We start from the raw sequence: 24302 nt of genomic DNA, 5'->3' as shown, positions 1-24302 counted from the left end.
TTGTGAGGAATTGCTGAGGTAGTTGTCACCAAATGTGAGTTTGATGTCTCCAATACGAAAGAAGATCTGGGAGACGCGTTGAGGCGCGTCGATGTGGGGCGATCAATTAAGACAGTCAACCAATCACAGCTTCATCTTCCTCACCACAATGCGGCCGAAACCTCCAGACTCAATGACTCCATCATCATCATCAACCAGCTATGAAACAACAGCTCTACAATATTACAAAATGACTGCAAAATAAGATATCATGACCCCCCAACTCCGCACTAGAACCGCGCAAATCCACCATAATGACAAACCCTGCCTCTCCAGCATAACCTTCCGCATTCCCCCCGACGCAAGTCACCCTCCCCCCATCATCACCCTCATCACTTACAAACCCCAGGTCCTCACACCGACGACCAAACCAACTTCGCCGCTCCTCAACCTGCCCCCCGAAATCCTCATCCAGATATTCTCACAATCCCCCACATCCGACGCCGTAATCCTCGCACTGACCTGCAAGACCCTGCTGTCAATCGCCACCCTGTGCAATCTCCGGGTTCCAACGCCGCAAATCCACCGCCAACCATGGGCTCTCTTCTCAACACCAGGTGAGACATCCGACTACTACGGCACATCGTCCTGTTCCTGCAGACACCTCAACTCCATCCTTTCGCGGTTTCGACCGAGAGATGCTCAGTCCCGACCGTCTCGGGCATGGAATCTCTGCGTTGACTGCGCTTGTTATCGGCCGACTAGGCAGGCGTACTGGTCGCGCAAGCTGGGGCTCTTGAGTTCGCAGGGCTGGGGTATGGATCGTGGAGACGTTTGGCAGGCTTCGGTTAAATGGTTCGCGGCCGGGGTCAAGGTACAGTGTCCCACTTGTCGGCTGGTCGAGGACACGATGGTTGAAATTGCCGACGAACTGGATCCGATGTGTACTTGCTAGATTGGCGAGAAGGGATCGGTGCCATATGAACCCTTGATGCGTCGTCAAATGGAATTTTATCGTGGGCAAGCGCGCTAGGATATGGACGACATACCTGGTTAAACAGGGGAACCACATGGGCGCGCATTTTAGATGCAGGAAAAGATAACTGGTAATGGGACTGATTGCTCAATTGTCTTAACTTGATACGACTATAAAAACAGTTCTGACGCTCGCTTATTATGGTATGTGAGACAGCTGGCCAGATCTCTCAACCAGAAGCTAAAACTCAAGGTATGGTGTATAATACATTTCCTGCCTCCCCTCATTGATCATCATTACTCATGCGCCAAAGAACCCTTTTCCCTTCTTTGGCTTTTCTCCTACGTCAATTATGTTCGTCTCGATGCTCGCCAGTTCAATCTGCTTGTGGCCCATCATATTGCTGTTCCTACTATATCGGTCGCGGGTGCCATTATGCGTTGGATGCGACTTGTTGCTAGACATGTTGGTGCTGAAGATGCGAGGAGCCGCGCGTACAAGGATCAGGCGCACAGTTGGTAGGCATGTGCAAATCATGCCGACGTTGACTTCAATGGTTGACCACCAACCTACGATCCAGTTATCCCATGTTGGATTGGTCGAGTTTGCAAAGTTGATGAGAGACTGTAATCTCAAGATTGAGACAACGGTGACACTATAGGACAACATGCTTTGTCAGCTGGAAATCCATCATGATGTGAAGAGAAGGAAGCAGTCTTACAAAGTTCCGATCAAAAACATAAAAGTGACGCCAATCTTCTTCTTCCAGTGAAGCTCCAGCCGTTTAATCTGGCTCAACGGCAGCGCAATCATCCACACGTCAACGGCAATGTTGAGCGCAGCATGGATCCACGCAAACAAGTTGATGTTGATACAACGTCCAGTCGAGTTGCTATCGACATACTGGGTCCAGTATCGACTGACTGGAGTACACTGGAAAATGCCCGTCGTGACAAAGGTAAACCCAAAGATGACGTTGAAAATAGCTGTACCCAACAGCAGCCGGCGAATCGTCGTTCCTGGAAAGATGTACAAGTAGAAGAGTGACAGGCTGAGTTTGATGATGGACATTTCCGCCAAGTACAAAACCTCCATGATGTAGAAGTACATGACGAATCTGGTCAACTCGTCCGGCGGCAATGTCCAAACATCCTTGCCTAGGCCATTCGCGGTGAGGCCGACTTTGTTGATAATGGTACAAGGGATTCCGATGACGACAGTTCCTAGAATGACCCAATCATCGGCACCGAGTTCTCTCCGGTAGCTGAAAAACTTTTTGAATCCGAGTCGAATCACAACGAGGAGTGCCGTGATGACTCCCATGGTGATGTTCATGGCATCGTATCGTCCACTCTTGTCCCTAATCGGCCTATTGCAAACACTTTCGGTGACATTCTTGGTGACTGTTTAGGGCCTGGGTGTTAGAAACATGCTTTCGTTTGCTTTACCACCATGTCCACCCGCGAAGGGCACACCGGTCACACTTACACAATGCGTCGGTCAAGTTACAAGCCTTCAAGATGCAGGGCGTGCCAGCACTTTCAATAGCAACATATTTGTCAACACAAATACATTGTGGATCTTGAAGGCCACATTGTGCCTTGGTAACAGACTGGGCGAGGCAGTTAAGCTAGATGGCTGTCAGCATCCGTTTCTTGAAATAATGACGGAAAGACGAGTGTTTGCACTTACCGCACACTTCGGCACAGTCGTCAGTGAGGCAACCAGCTCTGCTGCCGACGGAACCGAGGTATTCGCGCTGCCAAGACAAAGGTATGGCAATGTCAGGGCCGAAAGAAAAGCAAACCCAATCTTCAATCTCATCATGGAGGTGATGATGCCTCTAATGTCGCTCACCGCTGCAGTGATACAACCATTCACTCAGTCCTGTCGATACCGTCGTTTTGAGGTTGTTGAAAAAAGAAAGCAATCGAACACTGGCAGGGGAGGGAATGGATGGGTGACTGTTGAACTACCTTGACCTTCTCTCTTCAGCCTCTCTTCCCCTGGTGAACATGCACCTGCGTGGGTCGATGACTGGGGTTGAAAAGTGAATGGGATACAGATGGAGTATTTGGGGAAGGTGATCACCTTAACTCTTATGCTGGCGGGCGTTCAACAGTGCCACAACCGCTTACACGCAGCCTTCTCGCATTGCCAAGAGCAAAAATTGATAATGAAGTGGATGTATGTTGTACGACACGGAGAAGGTTGATATAACCAGAACCTCCGGAGTGTAACCCGAAGAGAGGCAAAATCGGACCCGTCTGAGAAGCACGTCCTCGTCACAACGCTCAACATGTGTAATGTCTGTTGCCATCAAAACCTAACCCACCCCATTGCTCAATATGGTGGAGTCAGTAGTAGAGGAACGGAACAGCGGAGGGATATTGCTTCTGATGGGCCTAACCCTAGTCTCTTCGTGGCTTGAGTCATGGCTAACTGGTGGCGCCCGCATGGACATTTGGAGATCTTCAGGACCCATGTGAAACTCAAGCCCTCTGGCTTCTGTCATTGCATTCCGCTGTTTCTATTTGCTCCGAAGGTAAGGGAAATGGAACCGCCATCGTGTTTCCGCACAGACATGGCCCAACTTAGCAGGCTTGCTGCGAGGCAAATCACTTTCCGAGACGTCAAGTGTCGGCGAACCTGAGGGAACAAGCCGCTCCTGACAGAGGTAAAAGCAGTCTGGCCTTGAACTTTAGCTTTGGATACCAGTGCAATGGAGTCCCCAAATGCCGACAGCCACGCGTGACAGATTATTTCGTCTTGTCATCGAAGAGCCACAGCATCCAAAACGAGCATAATGAAACTGGAGACCCGGCGCGCTGTGTCGGGTGTCACACGGAAATACACCTCACGTCAAACGTGAAGTAGGTCTTAGGTTGGGGCAGGATATATTGATCGACATCACCCATCTCGCCGGGTCGAAATTGCGCCCAGATAGATCTGGCTATACCTGCCATGTTCATATTGTGAAGTCAATCACAACTCGCAGGCAGCGCTGGGTCCTCGTCCTCCACGGCTGTTTTTATGTGTTTTGATGTGGCGCCAACGGCTCTTGGACTTAGCACAGCGCCGCTACCAAACCCAAATACGACGCTACCCGATCCAAAGCCGCGGTTGGCCATGTCAACGCTGGTCACTCAAATCAATCACCCACGGTGGCAAGATTGCCACGTTGGGCGGTTGCCAAAAAAGTGGCGGAAGAAACGGCAAGTCGTTCGCAGCCCTGCATCTCAGCCAGCCCCCGATTCAGGGGGATAACACAGGTTGGCTATGTGCATGGATTCGATGCATGTCTCGCCTTTTGATTGTGGCTTCACCTTCCAGAAAAGCCGCTGGCAGCCCAAATCCAGCCCTGATATTGAGAAAGGTGCGCATTGCGGTGCGGCTGTTGAACCCACTCCAGCACTGGGAGACTCTTTGAAGCATACGGAGTACACTGCAAATGTTGCAGACCGATGGCTCACAGTTGTCGGCCAACCATTTCGCGAATACGTACCCAGTTTCTTGATACTTGGGAATGTGTCTCTGCAGCTTCGAGTAGCTCGACGTCCCCTCCATAGGCAGCGCTCGGGCCAGAGTGCATTGGCCTACTGCGTTGCAGCACACAGCAGAATCTTTGCTGAACATGCTTCCCATGTCGATTTGCCGTAACCTAAAGAAAGGCTCCGGATCCAAGCCAAGAAACCAATATTCAGGAGTGGGCATTGCCATGCATCTTATTAGCCAACTACGCCCATGCAAAACAAAATAGCCTCTGTTGCTTCCGAGGGAATCCGCAAGCAAACCATCGTTCGTCCAATCGCCTAGACTGGAGAACTGAAAGCAAGCCGGCCAGCAGCTCTTGGCAAACCGTAGGGTCCGTGATGGTGTGTGTGATGTGCGGTCGGTCGATGTAGCGGCGGAGCCCGCCTGCAGGCTTGTGCGTTTGGATATTTGAGATGGAGGGTCAGTTCAGGAGGGAAGGAGAGTGGCTCGTTAGACAACCTACCTCCAGCCTAGGTAGTCAATCAATTCTTCGGACTGATACCATTCCACATTCCCCTTTCATGGCGTTTTTCGTTGTGTGTGAAAGACATGTTGGATGGCGGCGCCATTGGATCCAGAGTAGATGTGCCACCTCATTTAAAGATTGAGGTTTCTGATCAGTTGTCCGTGAGACAGACACATTATATTGCAAGCGATGTTCCCTTGACGGTAGGGGGCTTTGCTGTAAAACCCATGTAGAATCCGTCCATTGTTCCTGATATGAGAGGCTACGCTCCGACAGCTCACCATATGCCACAGCGACTGGCTTTCAAAGCTGGATGCTTCTTGACCGAGGTGCTGCATTCCCTGCAAGGCTTGTCCCATTGTCCCTCCCGCACACACTCATGACAGTTCTGAAACTGCGATATGTCTCCTTTCTCCTCTCAGAAGAAGTCTAAAAGATGGGCTTGCGTCCAGGGTCACCATGACTCGAAACGGGGTTGGCATACCTTTGTCACTTGACAGGTTCAACCCATGCAAGCCACCGTCGGAGTCGCCCGCTTGATTTGGTAATACCTCAACTGGGAGACGTTTCTGTGATGTTCATTGGAACAAGAAGCACGACTCAAGCATCTTCGAATTCTGGTCGGAGCACATTCAGAAGCAACAGGGCGTCCATGAATTGGATTCTAGAAGCGCTTGAAATGTGAGATGTGATCAGTTAGCTTGCAATTGAGCCAAGGATTCGCCGTTGCAGGCACGACTCAATGCTCACCAGTGATATTCCTAAACTGCCATTAGCCTGGAATTTTCGCCCCCTAAACCCTTGGCGCTTTGCATCACTTCGTGTCTAAGATCAAAGAGAGGTCTTTTGGCCATAAACCAGACGGAGACAAAAAAAAAATTGTCTCCAGGGAGGACGGGCCTTCGGGCAAACAATCTCCAACGCTCTGACGCTTCAGCTGTCTTGTTCCTCAAATCAGCCACGTGAATGTATATGTTGCCGACGTTGAGGGCAGGAGAATATGTCAGTGCTGTCGCATCCGTAGTGATGCCGATGAGTGAATAATTTGATATCACACAATTCGCAATTGGCCAATGGCGGCTCGAGGCTTGGCATTGACAGCAACGTCGCCAATACATCGCACAGAGCATCACTCCCACGAAATGTAGGAGAACCATTTCTACATCACCTCAATCAGCAAGGTGCCCGCCACCGAGATCAAACAGTTCTGCCGATTCGGCTTTGTTTCGTGCGGAAGTTTCGTCTTCTATAGCATTTTGGACATCTGAACTGTTGCTTTGTTGAACCGTCTCTGGATTGTGGCATCCGAGGCGAATTAATAATCATTGAGGAGGGCTCTAATTTCTCTGGAAATTGACTGGGATCGAACGAAACCGTCGGTTCAAAGGCACAGTTCCCACAGAACTTTGTTTCCTCGTCGTTGGCCACTGCAACCGGAGTCAAGTTCAGGGGAAGATCACTATGAACACCATTGTTATTGTTCAAAACTTTGCCAACGACCCTAGTTTGGAGTGAGTGTGGAGAGTGCGTCTGCGGGATAAAGATAAACTCATGGTAAAGGCATGGCGTGTCTTCATGTGCATCCCGCGTCAGATGCCGTAACCGATTGGGTGTTCGGAGTCGTTGCAGGCGGGGGTATCGAAGATCGGTCTTTGTTATTCCTCTGCTCATGACAAAGAATAGGCACTGAGGTTGTTCTCATGATAGCAGTATTGATGCGGCATTGTGCAAAAGTGTTGGGAGGAGACCATCAAGTGACTCTACTCTCCCTTCGAACTTTCGGAATACAGCACCTCGACTCCAACAGCAAAATAGAATGCGACCAGTTTCAACGTGATGAAAGGCCAAATACTTTTTGAAAAGAGGAATCTGTAACAATTCAGACCATGAGGGTGCAAAGCCCCGACTCCACGTCGATCCAAGCCGGAGATACATAGGAGGATGTAGATGAAGCAAACGTGTACGTGACTGGATTTGGTGCGCTCAAGTCTGGCACTGGGTGGGTTTGGCTTGCCAACTGCCAGTGCCCCCTTCCCGAGTGAAAGCTGTCAAATGACATCAAGTCAAAGTAAGTTTTATACAAGGTCGCTAAGCTATTTATACAAAATGCATAATTTAGACACTTGACATGACCCTCGGTTTTTGAAGTGAACTGAGTTGTTGCCGCGTCGTGACGTCCTGCCTACATAAGTAGGAGGATCTTCATATATCCCATATCGTGAAAGCCTCTGGTGCGCGCATCAGTACCTCCGATAACTCCCTTTTTGTTTTGTTTCTTGTATGATGGATATGACAAAGAGGATCTTCGATAATAGAACTAACTGTATGACTATCATCTCCATTGAATATATTGGTAACCCCTGGACCTTTCATATATGCCAGGCTGAATATACCACGGACATTTGAGCCGTGTGGCATTGGTCTAACGCGCCTGGTCATTTTATTAGCGTTTCAGTCTTGGCCGCGGGCGAGCAGACCTGCAGTACTACGTCGAGAGAGACCAACATTGAAGCCCCTTCTAATTCCATGGACCAGACGGTACAAGCGGCTACATACGCTCCCTCAATGGTGCTAGTAAACTAGCATTGAAGTGATTCCGTAGCACTGCAGCCTCTCCAACAAGAAACGTGGCTATGTCTGGCCCGTGATAGCAAAAGCGAACAGCAACATTCCTCGAGGATGACTTCAGAATATGACCTCGTTACAATGCCCGGCGCTGCGATTCTTCTTAGATCTATTGTTATCATCACTCATGCTCGTCATCCCCACTAGATATAAACTCAAGCACCCTTTTCAGGCCTTGCAAGTCCCCTTCTTTGGTCCCAGCTTTGTCCTCGTCAACCCATCCTTGTGTATGTCCACCACCGAAGTCGATGATCCATGCATCTCCATGTACATCTATAATAATATTTCCAGGCTTCACATCCCCCCAAACAATCCCGGCTCCATGTAACGCTGCCAAAGTATCTTGGATCTGTTTTGCCCAAAGTTCCCTCTTCATGGCTGGCGTCGCTGAGTCCAGGACATCTGCTAGTATATTCTCTTCCTCTATAGGGTGGAGGAGCAGACCTACTAACTGCGTGTTGTTGTCCTGCACAATGCCAAAAAGGCGAGACGTTCGCACCTTGGCCTCAAAATTGGCCCGTTCAATTTGTTCGTATTTTTCGATCTCGCTTCTCCCCATCACTTCGCCGGCCAGATCTAGAGATTTGTAAAAGAGGTCTATACCATCTGCGCGGACTTGTGTCGGTTCTTCATCTAGAATGTACTCGAGATCGTCACTGATTATCTCAACCTGAGATGGCGAGAATGACGGAAACACCGTAGTCCATGGAGTAGATGCATCTTTGAAAGGTGGGACGCTGCGAGAGCCCATGGCGTCCGCCGATGCAATTCCCCATGGTGCGAGGACGTCGTTTATAGCGCCGAGTTCGCACTCAAATGACTCTGAAGCGACTAGATCCTGAAGTGTTATTTTCGATTTGTCTAAAGGTTGCGGTGCAAGTCTTCTGAAAACCGGAAGAAATGGACTGACTGCCCAGTTGAAGCAGTCCTCGACGCAATTTTCTGGCTTGTCTGTTGCATCAGCAGATCCCATGGCAAACCCTTCTTCGTCCGCATCTTCCAAAATTTCCGTGCCGCCCTCCAGAACATGAAAATATGCGTTGAACTCTGCCGTTTTTCTTGGTGAGTTGTAGAATTTGGATAGCGATACGCGGACAGAAAAGGATTTGCCGTTGAGGCGGATTTGTAGAGTGAACCATTTACCATGATCCCGTTCGTGGCTCTGGTGGTAGCCACAGATGCGATAGCCGCGCCGTTCAAGCGTGGGCTGCATGGCCGTCTTGACGGGGACCCGAGCTTTAATGCTTGAGATGAAGAGGATGAAAAGGGGATAGAGGTTCCATGATCGCAGAGAATATCAAGGAGGGACGGCCTGTTGTTGCACACGCCGTGGGGTGCCCTGGCGGCTATGCGTCAGCCCATCGTCGTACTTGACGATAATCGTGCAGCCAACCAGACAATCTTGAATGTGCTCCTTCTCAGAATCAGTATACTCGACCTCGATGGCTCATTGGCGTTCAAAGGTTAGTTCGGGAGGAATCCAGCTGGGAGAGGGGATGGTCAGTGTATTGTACTGGTGGCAATGACAGAGATGCACAGAAGAGGGTCAAAAGTCCGAGGTGGTGGCAGCGACGACCCTTAACCCGACTGCAGTGCCGCCTCTGGAGAAGGCGGAAGCAGCCTATTCGGGTTTACTATAACAATAGGTTATAAATTATAACTAGAGATTAATATAATTACTTCAAGTAGTTATAAACTTAGAATTACTGCCTATATCTTATGTAGCTATAGGGTAGCTTATAAGGCCCAAGGTTCAGCCTACAAGCTGGAATCGTAGCAATTAGCCATGGTTCGTTGCTTTGGCCATGTCGCAACTTGGAAGGCATTCAATAGATTGGATGTGGCAATTGGCCCAAACCACACTGTTTTTGTTTGTTCTAGCGTCGTGTTCTATTTTTGAATAGCGTCGTGTTCTATTTTTGAATAGCTGAGCTCGTATGTGGCCTCTTCTGGTTTTGGAACTCGTCGCCTGTTCTCCCCTCATCTCTCTCGGGTAATACCATCTGCTGCAGATGCGTCGTGCAACATGAGACCCGTGGAAACGTAACATCTGCATGCAAGTGTCACTCACCGTGTGGGGATTGACGAGTAAAAAGGGAAAACACAAAAAAAAAAAAGCACAAGCCACGGATAAACAGGCACGAGTTGATCATGTGCCCTGGTGTCAAATTAATGAGAGTCATCAGGGGGAAATGGCGTGCGACAGGCAGTAATGATGGTTATTGTCCTTTTCTGGGGCGGTATTGTTGTCGTCTGGCTTTCATTTGTGAATTATTTATTCCTTTCGCGTCTGGATGGAATTGCGTCGAGTTTGGCTGGTATGGGGCGCCTGGATTGTTGTGGGCCAGTATGAACGTTGCAGGTGCTGGCCCAGGCCTTCAAATGATCAAATGAGGAAATCCGGTAAATTTGAAAGAGATTGAGAGAGAGCATCCGACTGCGCATGACGTCCAAAACTCTGCGTATTTTTTGTTAAAAGCATTTTAATTCTCCAAGCCAAGAAAAAGTCACGTCAGCATGCGGATGATGCATTTGGGTCAAGTTTCAAACTCTCCTGCCAAAGCTTCGTCGTGGCGACATGAAGATTGAAAGTCTATTGGGCACTATCTGCTGGACCAAGTGGCCAGCATTCGAGATGTCTGGTCGGCTGTTGACCACCAATGCCCCACACGTGCATCGCTCCTGCCACCTGGAGACGTGCTGTATTGTCTCTGCCCCACTCCCTGGTAGCTGTTGCCGATGCCAAATGGGAAACCACCAGCCGCGCCCTGTGCTCTTGCCTGTGACCAGTCCATCGACAACCTCACCTCTCGCTTCCCACCTCATCTCTCCAGACTCAGTCTTACCAACTCAACCCGACGGGCCGTCGCCTCTCGCGCCGTCCACCTTCAGCACCACAATCAGTCGCCGACACCATCACGGCACAATACCGCTCTCATGTTCGCGTTATAGAAGAGGCGCCAATTTTGCTCCGTTCCTGCTGAGCCTACCATCCTGTCCCTCGCCCTCCCTTCAATCCGCAGACCCGTGACGCCGCCACCGCAATTCCTCAATTGGTTCCTTCCTCTCATCTGTACTTTCACGACTCTCGATCACGAACTACCTGCCGTGCAACTTCCTGTATGCTTGGAATTTCCACGTGAACCAATTGTTGGGGTATGGATACACGATTCTTGGGGTGCTCGCCTTCTGTGTTATTTCAAGGGACCGTAGTTGACACAAGCTACAGCTGCGTGGTACAATTCGACGCCCACACAATCGAGACATAATTTCGGCCGATAGCCATGAGTAGCTCCGGTGTACCTCATGTCACTGCATCTTTACCCTGCGAAGCATCCAACGACGACAATAACAATGGCTCCTACCGAATTCAGGACTCAAAATCCTCTAATGACCCATCTTCCCAGTCGATCAGGCCTTCTGTCGAGTTCCAATCCAATACAATTGCGCCATCTCCACCTACCTCACATTTGACCTTCCACCAGCAGACTGACGAAAGACAAGAACTCGCCTCACCTCTGCGTATCTCAACGGACGTTTCTACCCCAATCCCTATAAGTACTGAAAGAGGTCGGGAACCGCACGCTGCCAATATTGGCCTATCGCCACCACGAGGATTGAATCATAAGACTTCTGCTAATAACCTTCACCCTATTTCTCGAACTCCAAGCGTCAAGGCGGCATTTGCCAACTATTCCGGCTCCTTGGGAGGATCCAGCGGAAGCATCCCAAGCCCAGTGATCACGGCTATGGGAGATATGACACCACTACCCAGCCCGTTACTCTCCAGCGATTCACCTGGTCCATGGAGAAAGTTGACCGCCGGCTCTGCGTCTCCTCCGCAGCCGAGAAGCAGATTCCAAAATGTTGATGACACACCCGAGACTGGGATGGATCCAACCAATGATCAGCCTTCTCATGGAAGCCCAACCAGAAGAAAACAGTACGGTACGTTGGATGCACTGGATAACCCTCCGCCATCAGCGTCCTCTGGGGAGCATGACCAAAATCGAGTTGTTCGCCATACCAGAAATCGCAGCGTCAGCGAGTATGTCCCGGAGCCCTCACCGTCACACCGACGCCCCGTAATCGTGTCAGGGTCCCATATGAATCGTAATGTCACACCAAATAGCCACGACTCACACATGAGGAGAGAACTCAACTTTGCCGAATCACGAGGGATCACCTCCGTAGGTGGCCAACCACCCACCCCGCCTCCTAGTGAATCTTCAAAAGAGTCTGTTGATGGCAGAAGATCCAAGGATGGTGAGGACGAATGGTTCGAGGCTCTTGGCAGGCATGACCAGAAGCGCCGTCGCTGGAGGTCTATTGGCTTCCTTGGACAAGGAACCTTTAGCCGTGTCATGTTGGCAAGTAGCCAAATCAGGTCATTAGATTATTCTCAAGATCAGCCTATTGAGGCTACTTCTCCTCTGGTAACGGATAAGGGGCAACGGAAGAAGCTTGTCGCTATCAAAGTCTGCGAACACGGCCCTCGTGGTGGCGCCAGTGAAGAGCGCATTGAGATGAGCCTAAAGCGAGAACTGGAGATAATGCAATGCATACATCATCCGTCTCTGGTTAACCTTAAGGCATGGAGCATTGAACCCACAAGGGCTATTCTTGTCCTCAGCTATTGCCCTGGAGGAGATTTGTTTGATATGGCGACCATACACAGAAAGCTTTTCACGCCAGCTCTGTTACGCAGAGTGTTTTCCGAGCTCGTGGGGGCAGTGAAATATCTTCACGAGCGGCGGATTGTTCATCGAGACATCAAACTGGAGAGTGAGTTTCCCTTGAAATACCCCTCAGGCCGTTATAATCCAGGAGTTCCATGCTAATATGTGACTGAACACAGACGTCTTGGTCAATTTGACCCCGACGGAGTTAGCTGATTCTTCTGTGGACTGGGCAAAATTTCCCACATCTCTTATTACACTGGCCGATCTTGGCTTATCTCGTCGTATTGCTGATGATGAGAAGCTGGAAACACGCTGCGGCTCTGACGACTATGCCGCCCCTGAAGTGATCATGGGCCAACCGTACGATGGCCGAGCCACTGATGCATGGTCACTTGGCGTTCTTCTGTACGCCCTTCTGGAATCTCGTCTCCCATTTGATCCACATCCCGGCATGAGTGATGCACATCGGATGCGTAGTAGGACTAGTCATCGCATTGCAAGAGTGGAATGGCGATGGGTCGAGTATGCCGGGGATGATGGTGACCATGAGGCTAATCACGCCATGTTCGAAGAGAAGGGCCTTCTCGGCGCCATGGAAATTACAGAAGGCTTACTGAAACGGGCTCGAAGTCGTTGGACTATGGACCTTGTTGCGAATCAACCCTGGGTCCGTGATGCTATCCAAGTTGAGGGCGGTATCAAGTTCAGAGATGAGGACGAGGGAGAAGTGGTATAAACCATGAAGCCCGAACAAATGGTCTCACCTCCCTGAGAGAGCTACCTTTGCAAATTCTTTCTAATATTCCATCCAACGGGAAGTGCTGGCTCTTGTTGGGCTAGTGCCTGAATTGCTCACATCTCGTTAATTGCTGGACACATACAGACAGGTCACAGCGCGGCGCTCATTACTGTGCAGGAGAGCATATGGCAAGGCGATGGGATCTGGTGATAAATCGCCCACCGTTTACCCACGACGATGTGACTCGGGCGCACTTGCATTTATTTTCACAACTTCAAAGTTCAAACTACACCTTGCTTCCTTTTCAACGTGGTCACCAAAGGAGCGGGAGAAATTCTATTTTGGCACATTTCATCCTTAAACTCGGCATATCTTTTACACTATACTTCAACCGATATGGTTTGTTTTATTTCTTTTATTTGAAATTCTTTTTTATTTCTTTCTAGGGCACGGCGTTTTCGCTTCCAATCTCGAATCTTGCAAAGATGGATATCAGAAACGGCATGTTGACGTCAACTTAAGAGGATTATGGTCGATGGCACCAGGGAAGGGGGAGAGGAAGGTAAACGGAAATCGGGGATGAATCTGGGCACGGGAAATGAGGAGACACAGGAACGACTCGCTTGAAACTTTCTTTAGATTCGCTTCTGTTGTAATATTATTAGGATTTTGAAAGTAGCCTGTCTGTATGAAGGTGGTGTCAACGAGTGGATAAATACATGGCGATTTGATTGCCTATGATTCAGAACATGTTTCCGAGACCTGAGCCCTGATGTTTAACACAGCCTGTAATCTTGACCCCGTGTAATCATGTAAGTGGTCATATTGCACCAATACATCTTATCGGATCAAGTAAACATCACAAGATCTCACTGCAGTTTTCGTATTTTGAGGTCCACCAGGCATTCGCACTTGTTGGATGTCACAAGAAGCCAACAGGACCACGTATGGCTTGGCTCATTCTCCTTGTTGCAGTCGACAAGACAGCAGCCGTACTCCAGATTCCTCAATTCTTTGGATCAACAGCAAGTAGGAAGGGTTGGCCACCATTCGTATACAAGTCACGAGAATACGACCACCTTGGCATTAGAAATATGTTGCTGGGGTAGTTCCCAGACAAGACAAATAATTATCAGCAGGAGGAACAACTAGAGGCGTGGTCCAAGCGTGTGATGTGTAAACCGGCTCGTGCTGTCTCCGTGCCTACGTAGTTTGCATGAATCTGTCAATATCGATTGCTCTGGTCATTGAAACGAGGGTCGGGATATGTACGCTGATACTCGACCTGGGCGAACTGAACGTGAGTAGGATCTCGATATATCGGATAAAATAGCGGAATAATAGCGCATAACTCTCTGCCCCAATAGATTTCGATAGCTCGGCATGGATGATGGTTTGGCAAAGAATTTCGGATTCCTCCTGTTGGTGCTTCATCACAACAACAATACTGTTTCTGCAGGCACGTCGTGTAATGACTGGCATGATGGTTTGCCACAACCGTATTTCGCGACGCGGTTTCAGCTTTCATTGTGTCAAACCTGTTGGCTTTCCGTCAGTCAGTGTTGACACGGCATGCAAAGGGGGCTGGGCTGTTTAGGAAATTAGCTACTTGGTGCCAAGCACTGGTTATACATACTCCATGCGACGCACCGGACCGTCCAACCTTGCGAGCTCCCTATTAAACATCGTGGCAAGGCACCTAGTACGTAATAGCTTCATGCTTACAGAAAACCAGGAAACGTCCTCCTGGCTGGGTAGGGGTAGAATGCTGGACAGTCACAGCAACCCGAGCATCCCGCGCCCATTCGTACGTAATTTGACATTCACTTTTCCTACCACGCGCTGGTGAATCATAACGAAACAACAACATCGTTCAGAGGTCGGTTCCTCGGCCGGGCCAGAACCCGTTGGTTGGCGGCTGTCGGGAAAACGGAACGGGATGTGTCAGATCCCATCCCGCCTTTGCTAATTCCTGCAGATGAAATATTACATATTTTATGCCGGTGGCGATAACTTGGATTACTCGTACATTTTCATGCGCTTTTTAAGGTAGTGTGCCGGGATAGAGAGGCAACATCTGCGCCTTGCACATCGTCCATGCCGATTTGACGGAGCGGGCGGTGCTTGACGTGATCGAAACTGGAGAGATGTGACGACAGCCGGTTCCATTTTTGATTCCACTTGGGCATTTTGTCCCCAGACTTGTAATCATACCAAGCTTTGATGGAAACGATGAGCAAGGTGCCAAGCACCATGACAGAACCAGCCCGTACTCCATGGAGAGTCGATCACAGCTCACATCAAATATTCGCCACAAGCCTTAAATCTAGAGATGACTGCGGTGAAACAACAGGCCCAGCCCTTTCGTCCAAACGAGGTCAGACGGATGTCGGTATATAGGTTCCGGGATTTTGTCCAGCAGAAACAGCCTTATGGTAGGTAGGCTGAATCTCATGACAACCCGAGATGAGGAAGGGATCTCGTCTCGCTTCAGTACGTGTGAGTCTTTGGCTTCTTCAAGAGCAGGCAGAAACGCCCCCTGGCCCAGTTATGATTGACATTATTGCAGAACAATCCGCAAAATTGATGCAAAAGGCGAGGCAAGGACCCCTTGGGTTATGCAAATTCGTGCTAATCCTGTGGAGACACCATCCCTATGAGGCTGCTGCTTTGTCCCAGAAAGGTAGGTCGACGTTGGAGTCCAATACACAGCCATGCCTACCGGCTATTGCCGGAGTCAATGTGATTTTGTTTTAAGTTGCAAGTCTGAGGCAGCTTCATGTCTTGGTACTCAACTCGACACGGTCGATGAAGTTGTGTTTGAGGAACGTGGCTTGCGGGTCAGGGATGAGTCGCATTACCCCAGAGCAACTGTTGTAGATGGGATGGATGGTGGGCCATGTGAGCCACATGTCTGTTGGTTCAATGTTGGTTTGGTTCAGTGGATGCAAATGGACCAGAGTCTGGTACATGTTGTAGATATCAGTTGTTCTGTAGCCTATATGTGGCGGTAACTGCAGCGAAGGTTTGCTATATGATACGGAGAACTGCATAACGAGTTCAATGGTGGCTGTAGTTGTATTTGGCGTCTTTATAAAGCCAAGGGACCATGTCAAACAATAGCTTGAGGCAGAAAACTTTGAAACCGCAATCGACAGCCGCCGTTGGTTGTGGCGCCTTGCTGCTGTCTTGCACGAATAAATCTAAGATGTGGCGGCATACTTGGGCCGTTGTTGGCTGGCGGCTTGCCTGTTGTGTAGGACTGGACTGCCAATAGTTCGCAACGTCTGAAAACAGGGAAATGGGAGCCAGCCGCGAAATATTTTCTTTCCTTGATCCAACAAGACTGGTCCAACTCTGTACGGTGCACATCACAACGGACTCGTGCAAGGAGTCGCGATGCTTTGATCGCATCAACTTCGAAATCGCCATCAATGTGAATGTGGCGTCCAGCTCACCCTGTAGCAGCTTGGATCAAGCAGCTTCTCTTCACCAAGGCACCTGAGGCATGACGGCAGCTGAGCAAGCCCTTCGATGTCTAGTCTTAGATAATATGCCTACCCCTGAGAAGGTATTGACATTAGGCGATGAAACCGAAGTCGATGGTGAACGTTTTATTGGCCATCATGAACAGTCGCTCGGAGACCGGACCCATGCATGATGCATGCGGATTCCAGGCCGCTCTTCATGAGGGATCATTCTCTCAAACGAAGAGTAAGACATGCAGGGGGAAGATGTTCTTGATGAATCTTATGTCGAAGATCTCCCTGACATTTGCTGTTGGTGAAGGAGGTATTATGCAAAGCCACAATGTGGAATCGTGGCGTCCAGAAACCTACATGTGCATTTCAACATTTTGATAATGCATGCACACCTGCTCATCTCAAGTTCATCGTGAACAATACCGGCTGTTGAGTATCCGGACAAATACAAGAGCTATGAAAACATGTTGCATCATATTCAGAAAGGACCCTTCTTGGCGCGAAACGAGCGACATGACCAGGTATTGACCGGAGTCCAATATGTCTCGCATCCGTGCCCTCACTGCCACTCACTTCCAACGTGGCATGCGCTGCAGAGTATTGTCCGGTGTCAGAAGGTACCGTTTGCACCTACCGTACAGTATTTTGAAGACCTGCATAATATGTAGTTCTCTGTTGGCGTCTGGTGAAGGAGCGAATGAGAAGCATGTCCCGCTTTTGTACTCCCGAGACTTGACTTTGATTGCCAGTCAGCTTTGCGCCTCCGTGCGAGACATTGGGCCTAAAAAAAGAGTCTTCTGAGCAACAGTCTCACACTAGATCTGCAAGCCTGGTTTGCTCGACGATCTCCTTTTGTGTGGACTGGATGGCGCCTGTGGTTCTTCATCTTTCAGTCCAGAACTTCTTCCCCGAGGGCAACTTGAGTCTTCAACTACAAGATGTGACCAAGTCGAGACACGGCTCTCTGAATGCCCATTGACAATGACCCTCGTTAGGGAGATTCGGACAAGCATTGACCAGCAGTCCAAGACCATTTTCGGCTCCGCAGACCAAGCGAATGTTGTTGGCCGTAGCTTCATCGAGACTGGCTGAACGCCACCAAGGTGGTAACATGGCTGGGGCGATCACCTCCCCTCATCGCACACTTGGGAGATTTTACTGGATGGTCTGGATTTACCTAAGCCTGACTGTCAACTGTTGGAGCAGCTCGGTCAAGAAGATGCTTGCTGGTACTCCGTATTCCGTAGTGTAATGTCAATACTTGACTGTATGTACGGAGTCTGGTACGAGCTGACCACAAGACGACAGCCGTCCCTACATCCCCGCCCCCACTGATTCCGCCATGGGACTGCAACTGGATGGACCTGGAACCGGAGTTTTGTCTGGTGTTTTGGCCCACCAGACATCTGCTGGTCTCTGCTGCCAAAGCGATCATTCCAACGTCAGTAATGGGTCAATCATCATTGCCGTGCCTGATGAGAAACTGCCATTGCCATGAGTAGACAAGTCCCCGAAATCACGGATCTGGCGAGAGCAGATCCATTACCTCAGATGTATTGACATCTGTCGCAGGATCTCGGCTAGTCAAGCTCGGCTTGCTCTGCCCGGAGCAATCTTCCCTTTCGTCAAGACATCTGCACTGTGCGCTCTCTGTCAAACGGCAGCTCGTTTGGTCCTCCCTGGAAGTATTGGAACAGGCCGGGGTAATCAACACAGGCAACCCTGGCTGACCAGACCCAGAGTCCGCTGACGCCGGGTCGTGCCCCCAGAGACTGGTTGGAGACTGGTTGGTGCCGATGCACTCAGCCCCACAAGTAGTTGGCTTGGCGATTAGCTCAATTCCGTGATGACCAGCCAGTTTGGCGGTCATGGCCGGCCGACGTCTTCCATGCATTCAAGTGTCTGATCTGACTGGTCTGATCTGGTGTCCGGTTTCTGGTGTCTGATCCATCCAGTCCTTCTCTCAGCTGGCTTACTTCAGCGCCCGACTCTGACTGACGCTGTCACTGGCACTGAGTCGTGCAAATCGATCCAACCCCACCATCAAGGGTCTTGCTAAACCTGCTCACCGTCAACGCATAGATGCTTCAAATAATTGAGGGCCTGGCTTGTATCAAGGATGTAAACAATTGATCTTGAAAGTGTCGTGAAGACATTACGGGCGCAAAGCAGAGCCTGCTGAAGATTGATCCTAGACATCAGCCTTTGAACCTGTGAAAGGTCAATTGGTCATGGTGCAGTGGGCTTTTCTCACCTCGAAGCACGGAGTGTTTAGTGGCCACTGATATCTGTCCTCCATTTGCCATGCCAGAACGGATTGCCCCCAATTTGTGTTGTACTCCGTATCGTGTGCTCAATGTGTTGGTTGCTGCGTGCTTTCGTGCCACACCTTTGCCTCGGTAGAGGGTAGAGGCAAGCAAAAGCTGGGCCTGACTCTGCGCATGCGCCGTGGTGGCGCCGCCACGAACAGATGCGATCAATATGAGGGAAAGAAACTCGCGATTAGGATTGGGAGCCCTCAAAATAGAAGAGACTATTCCAGAGAGGAAATCACTGCGAATTGACATTTGCATGTATGATCTCTGTGCCTTGATTCAACGTTGTGGCAGATTGCCGATTTCCTCAACATCAGGACAGGACAGGTCAGACACAACGCCAACCAAAGGAAAGGCCCGCGGAGCATAGCACAGAGCTGCTCGTCACGCGCGATGGCGCCGGTGTGGCCGGCGCAAGGACTTGCTTTTGTGGCGCCTCATTCTCCAGGAGGGCGAATCACAAGCAGGAGGGAACAGTTAGAATCCTTCTGGAATCGGCCAGCAGAGACATGGACCTTGGTCGGTTCCTCAGTAAGAAACTCAATTCGCCGTGGACTCCCCAGCCAATTCCGCTGGCAAGTCGACTTGCTGGTGGCCTCTGGTCCAGCCCGCAGCCAAAAAGTGTGGCAGGGGCTTGTATCATGGCTTCATGATTGGCGGTTTTTGCTCGTGTGTGGTGGCCCGGGGGCTATATCACCTTCTTTTTCTGGCCGATAGTCGCATTCCCACACATGCCATCCGCCCCTCTCATCACAGCCCTCAGCTCCAAGAGTCGGGAGCCCTATTCCTGCTCCGCGGTCAGAATTATTTGCTGCCCAGTCCATGTCGCCAGTCTCTTGTAGCCAAAGCTCAGCCCGCATGAGGTTACATCCCCCTCTTCTTTTCAACTGCGTCTCTTCCCCAGCTCCTGGCGCTCCCCTCTCCACTTGGCTCTTCCGTCTTGTCATCCTGTCCCTCTCCCACTTTCTCTGTTCTGTCTCTTTGTCGCTTGCGCATCTGGCTCCTCGTGGTGACTGGGGCTGTCTCTCCGTCTCAGCGTCTCTCTTATCGCGCAGCGGAGCCAACCCCAGCAAAGTCCCTCCCCAGACGACGCCTCTCGAGCCATCCATTGGGCTTTCCCTTCCAGGAAAATTTGGCGAGGGAACTTTTGCACTCTTGCTTCTCTCACGCGCGTGGCTTTACATCCACAGAAGAGCGACCCCTACTCACTGTGTTAGCAACGGCGTAGAGACACACGATTTGACCCGGAGTCTGCCCTATCAACGCATTACCCACATCAGCCGATTCTGGGGAACTGTATCGATAGTAGCTCAAAGCGCTCCCTTCCTTTGACCGTCTCCTTGCTTTCCTTCTGACTGCAGCACCAACTTGGCTGGTCGACCACAAGTTCTTTCCCTCGTACTGGCGATTATGGGCGCCAGCGGCCGCCTATCTCGTCATCCCGTTCGTGATAGCCTTCACTCTGGTCCAACCCTTCGCCACTTCGACGAGTGATGAATCCTTGTGTTGGTGACTGAGCATCAAGACGTGGCTCTCGACTCGTTCGAGTCCCCCGTCACTGCCTGACCTTCAGCCAACGGACAGAGCCTCGAAGCTCAGTCTGTTTGGCTGCTCGTCGCCATGTTCAATATCCCTCCAGACAAGCCGAGGGCTTCTGACTTCAACACAGACTCCTATGGATTCAATAACCAAGGATGGGCAGCTTTCGATTTCGGCCAAGGCACGCCCTCGTCGGATATCGCGCCAGGGCACAACCACGATACTCGCCAGTCATTCAATGATGTTGGAGGAATGGAATGGGCCCCAACGCCGTCCGATGTTCAATCCAACTATCACCATGGCCACCAAGGACACCAAGACCACAACGGCGACACTGAGATGGAACTTGAAGCCCTAGGCTCAGCTCAACATGGCGGAGGTGTCGGGCGTTTAGTCGCTCATTTCGAAAACAAGGGATTCAATCCATTCGAGAACAAGTCTTTCGCGCCGGCACCACCTCTTCCGCCCCGACCTATCAACACCACGGTGAACAATCAAAGCCATCATCAGGCACATCACCAGGATGCGCAGAGTCCGTCAATTAGCATGAACAGTTTTCAGGCCAGCCTTAGTTTCGATCCTTTGCCATATTGCGGAAATGGTGTCAGTGGTGGTGCTGGTACCTCGGCCTTCAACCCAAACAGAATTGCAAGCCCAGTTACCAGTCCCGGGGAGAATTGGGGATCTTTTACCTCGCTGCAAAGGGTAACAAGCCCCATAGCTACCAGCCCGCCTGCGATGTCATACGAGAGTTTCCACGACAGCAGAGTAGCGAGTCCAGGTTTGGGGTCCTCCACCGGGCAATTCGGGAACTTGGATGACTTCATGTCTGTAAATCGTATGCAGAGCCCCATGGCGCATTCGCCAATGCCCAATTCACATGTGGCATCCTCTCCTATGATGGCATCGCCAATGGCCCAGACTCTTTCGCATCAGAATGCAACCCCCGTTGGCGGTACTCCTGGCTTTGAGATATGGCGCCCTCCTGGAACCGCTGCAGCCTCCTCTTCCAACAAAATGAACCCATCTCCACCTAACAACTTCACTACGTCTGCTTCCGCCAGCAACCCTTTCAGCACCAACGGCAGTACTCATAACACCATTTCTCCCAACAACCACAACAACCAGAGCAATACTAACAGCGCTGGATTCTTCAAACCCCCTGTACCAACAACCCCCAAACCTAATATCAGTGTTGGCAATCAATTCATTTTAGAATTGAACCCGACCGCCAAGGCAAAGGGAAAGGCGCCGGCGAAACCGCCTCGTCCTCGTGTACCTCCCCCAGTTCCGACTCCCTTTGCAGCGGAGGTCAAACAAGAACCGGCGACACCCAAACCATCTGAAATGCCCGCAATATCATCCTCCACACCAGCTCCGCTAACACCATCAATACCTTTATCGGTGAGTGAAACACCACATTCGCGTTGTCAACCACATGTATTCTAATTCTAACACATGGGCAGGATCAAAAGCCTGGATCGATTTCTCTTCGAGGCCAAGCTGGAACTCGACCGTCACGGGAACAGGTTCCTGCTGAGGCTTGGGAGCAGTTTAAAGGAACAATCCGGTCGTTGTATCTGGAGGAGAGAAAACCATTGAAGGAAGTCATGTCTATCATGGCAGAGAAATATAACTTCCAAGCAACGTAGGCTCCAAATCTCCATACATGACTGATCTAGAAGATTTTGACTGCTAACCCTCTGTAGGCCAAAAATGTACAAGACTAGATTCTCTCAGTGGGGGTTCGTCAAGAACAATACTGAGGAAGAAGTCAAGAGGCTGCTGTCCATGAAATTTCAGCGTGATGCAGAGGGCAAGGTGTCTGAATTTGTTCGCAATGGCAGAGTCGTGAATCTCGGCACTTACCTGAAGAGAAAAGGCGTAACTGAGTATGACCTGGTTGATTTTGAGCTGTCTGCCGATCTTCCAGCGCATGTACGATGTCGAACCCCAACGCCACCGCCGGCGCCTGGATACCTCCGATCTCCCGACCTGCTTCGCGCGCAGGAGCTTGTTGTCGGCAACATGAGAAAAGCGTTTTTGCATTGTCGCCAATTCGAAGTCGAGACCGATGCTCGCATCGGCTGGCCCATCACTATGGTATGGGGCGCTGGGTCCAGTGATTTGCTCTTGGAAGCCAACTTTTACTTCGAAGCACGAGACGCAGACCAGGGCGGCGACTTTTTAATGAAAGCTTTCAAGCAGCTCGAGCTTGACTTGAAGAAGCTCTCTCCATTAGGAATCAACGAGCTTCTGCTCGGCATGGTACATCGAGATCCTGGCATGATGACTGCACTCTGCAAATATCTGGCCGCATATTCCTCAACTAATTTTGAGCGATCGCATCCTCTCCGGCAAATATTCGCTTGCTTGTACGAGGTTCAGCAGAAGCATGGTTCAACGACAGTGTCAGAATTACTATGGGGAAGCATACCGACGATTGCAGAGGAATTAGAAGCGATCTACAGCCGCCGTCACCCCTATGTCGCGAGGACCTGGGTAGATCTTGCCCTGTTTTATAATCATATCAATGCTGAACGCCTCGAAAAACTGGTCTCTGAACTGCGACTCCAGCAGCGGCAAGTTGAGCAAAGGTACGGCTTGAACAGCGCCGACGCCCTCACCCTGCGATACTCAATTCTGCAGTTGCTGTATGTGATAAATCCTCAGTCAGACATGACTAGGCACGCCGCACACGACATGTGGAATAATCTGAAGAGCATGGGTGTGGTATTTGGACTTCGAGACGCGAAACCAAATGTCTTTTGCTACCACAGCCCGGTCAAAGTGGACCCTTGGACCAAGAGATGCCGGCGACGATACGATTCTGGTGTTGCTATTTTGGAAGAGCATGTCGGTGTCAGGATTCAGCCATACTTCGAAGAGGACTTCCACCATGCTGTGCATGTTCCTGACGCCCAAGAGGCATGGTCTTCGGCTCTGGATCATATGGGGTCGGCTAAATACGCGTTTCTCTGAGCGATACGGCCATTACGCTGAGCGTCTAGCCCTTCTCTGGAGTGACTTGCATAGACTTGCTGAACAACCTGTTGAACAAAGCTGCTTTGTTAGTGATGGGCTTACACAGGACGGCTTTTAGGAGGTGAAATACCAATTTGACCCGCAAGATGAAGGATAACGAGGGATGCTGGGCAATTTCGCCGCAATATACCACCAAAGTGCTGATATTATACCCCGAAAGAAAGGTCGATTGGGAAGAGAGGCAAGGGAAACACTGGCACCATTTGGCATCATTGTTCATTTTGCAATATTTGTTTTTCTGAGGTTCTGCTTTTGTCATGGCAGACGAAGTTTCGGCGTTGTTGCTGTCGGCCACCTGCTTCCACGTCGGCCCAGCAGGCTATCATATTTTGGATCCTGTTTCTGTTGAATATTCCCCTATAATGCCACCAAGGTCCATTTTTACCTTGTTTTTCTCATGCGGCTGGCGTTAGGAACATGAAAGTTTATCGAGGCAGCATCAGACATGCCCTTTATGTACCATTAGAAGCGATTTCAGTTTTGTTTCCCTTTGTCGTGCCGGTTGTGCAGAGAAATGGATGGGATGGGTGTATTGATGGCCGAAGAGAGCGAGAACTACTTCACAGCGGCATTGACTGAAAGCGAGCAGGAGTGAATATCGGGATTGCGTTTTATTTTTTGTCTTCAAATATCATAACGAGGTCGACGAAAGGTAACGGGACAAGGCAGGTTGGGAAAAGGGGCAGAAAAGAAATGGGAAGGAGCTTCCTTCACGCTTTGTGCCAGACAGGCATTGAAGAGGAAGGTGCGGACGGCCGTGACTGCGTCTTAGTCGCCTGGCTTTTTACTCCCACCTGACCATCTATCTGGGTCTGAAGGCAGTCGTCTCCTTCATCTCTATCTGCAGCCACATTTACAAATTCTCTACAGACATATAAACCTATCTATATAATGAAGAATCAATACGTTCTGAACCATGC

The 24302-nt window shown here is 50.3% G+C and overlaps 8 protein-coding genes across 8 annotated transcripts; 4 read left to right on the top strand and 4 right to left on the bottom strand.

The window, feature by feature from the left end:
* Window positions 1-250: 250 nt before the first annotated feature.
* Window positions 251-934, top strand: VFPPC_13583 (F-box domain-containing protein; the record flags this gene model as incomplete). The annotated part of the gene is made up of 1 exon (XM_018291358.1): window positions 251-934. The coding sequence occupies one exon, from the start codon at window positions 251-253 to the stop codon at window positions 932-934; it is 684 nt and encodes a 227-aa protein (XP_018144684.1).
* A 321-nt stretch (window positions 935-1255) lies between these two features.
* Window positions 1256-2779, bottom strand: VFPPC_15736 (extracellular membrane protein, 8-cysteine region, CFEM; the record flags this gene model as incomplete). Its single annotated transcript, XM_018293489.1, has 4 exons — window positions 1256-1610; window positions 1677-2358; window positions 2444-2585; window positions 2648-2779. 4 exons carry the CDS (start codon window positions 2777-2779, stop codon window positions 1256-1258), a joined length of 1311 nt encoding a protein of 436 aa, XP_018144683.1.
* Window positions 2780-3254: 475 nt separating this feature from the next.
* VFPPC_15735 (hypothetical protein) lies at window positions 3255-3832 on the top strand (the record flags this gene model as incomplete). Its single annotated transcript, XM_018293488.1, has 2 exons — window positions 3255-3380; window positions 3554-3832. The coding sequence occupies 2 exons, from the start codon at window positions 3255-3257 to the stop codon at window positions 3830-3832; spliced, it is 405 nt and encodes a 134-aa protein (XP_018144682.1).
* Window positions 3833-6152: 2320 nt separating this feature from the next.
* VFPPC_04171 (hypothetical protein) lies at window positions 6153-6626 on the bottom strand (the record flags this gene model as incomplete). Its single annotated transcript, XM_018283569.1, has 1 exon — window positions 6153-6626. The coding sequence occupies one exon, from the start codon at window positions 6624-6626 to the stop codon at window positions 6153-6155; it is 474 nt and encodes a 157-aa protein (XP_018144681.1).
* Window positions 6627-7701: 1075 nt separating this feature from the next.
* VFPPC_04170 (protein kinase-like domain) lies at window positions 7702-8793 on the bottom strand (the record flags this gene model as incomplete). The annotated part of the gene is made up of 1 exon (XM_018283568.1): window positions 7702-8793. One exon carries the CDS (start codon window positions 8791-8793, stop codon window positions 7702-7704), a length of 1092 nt encoding a protein of 363 aa, XP_018144680.1.
* A 2071-nt stretch (window positions 8794-10864) lies between these two features.
* On the top strand, window positions 10865-12998 carry VFPPC_04169 (CAMK protein kinase; the record flags this gene model as incomplete). Its single annotated transcript, XM_018283567.1, has 2 exons — window positions 10865-12365; window positions 12439-12998. 2 exons carry the CDS (start codon window positions 10865-10867, stop codon window positions 12996-12998), a joined length of 2061 nt encoding a protein of 686 aa, XP_018144679.1.
* A 5001-nt stretch (window positions 12999-17999) lies between these two features.
* VFPPC_04168 (hypothetical protein) lies at window positions 18000-18377 on the bottom strand (the record flags this gene model as incomplete). The annotated part of the gene is made up of 1 exon (XM_018283566.1): window positions 18000-18377. One exon carries the CDS (start codon window positions 18375-18377, stop codon window positions 18000-18002), a length of 378 nt encoding a protein of 125 aa, XP_018144678.1.
* A 2041-nt stretch (window positions 18378-20418) lies between these two features.
* Window positions 20419-23319, top strand: VFPPC_04167 (clr5 domain-containing protein; the record flags this gene model as incomplete). The annotated part of the gene is made up of 3 exons (XM_022428387.1): window positions 20419-21741; window positions 21804-21985; window positions 22047-23319. The coding sequence occupies 3 exons, from the start codon at window positions 20419-20421 to the stop codon at window positions 23317-23319; spliced, it is 2778 nt and encodes a 925-aa protein (XP_022284452.1).
* Window positions 23320-24302: the final 983 nt, after the last annotated feature.

Source organism: Pochonia chlamydosporia, chromosome 3, assembly GCF_001653235.2.
Source record: "Pochonia chlamydosporia 170 chromosome 3, whole genome shotgun sequence".
In the NCBI taxonomy this organism is placed as follows: Eukaryota; Fungi; Ascomycota; class Sordariomycetes; order Hypocreales; family Clavicipitaceae; genus Pochonia; species Pochonia chlamydosporia.
The sequence above is the reverse complement of the archived record's forward strand: the minus strand, read 5'-3'. Positions and strand labels throughout refer to the sequence as shown.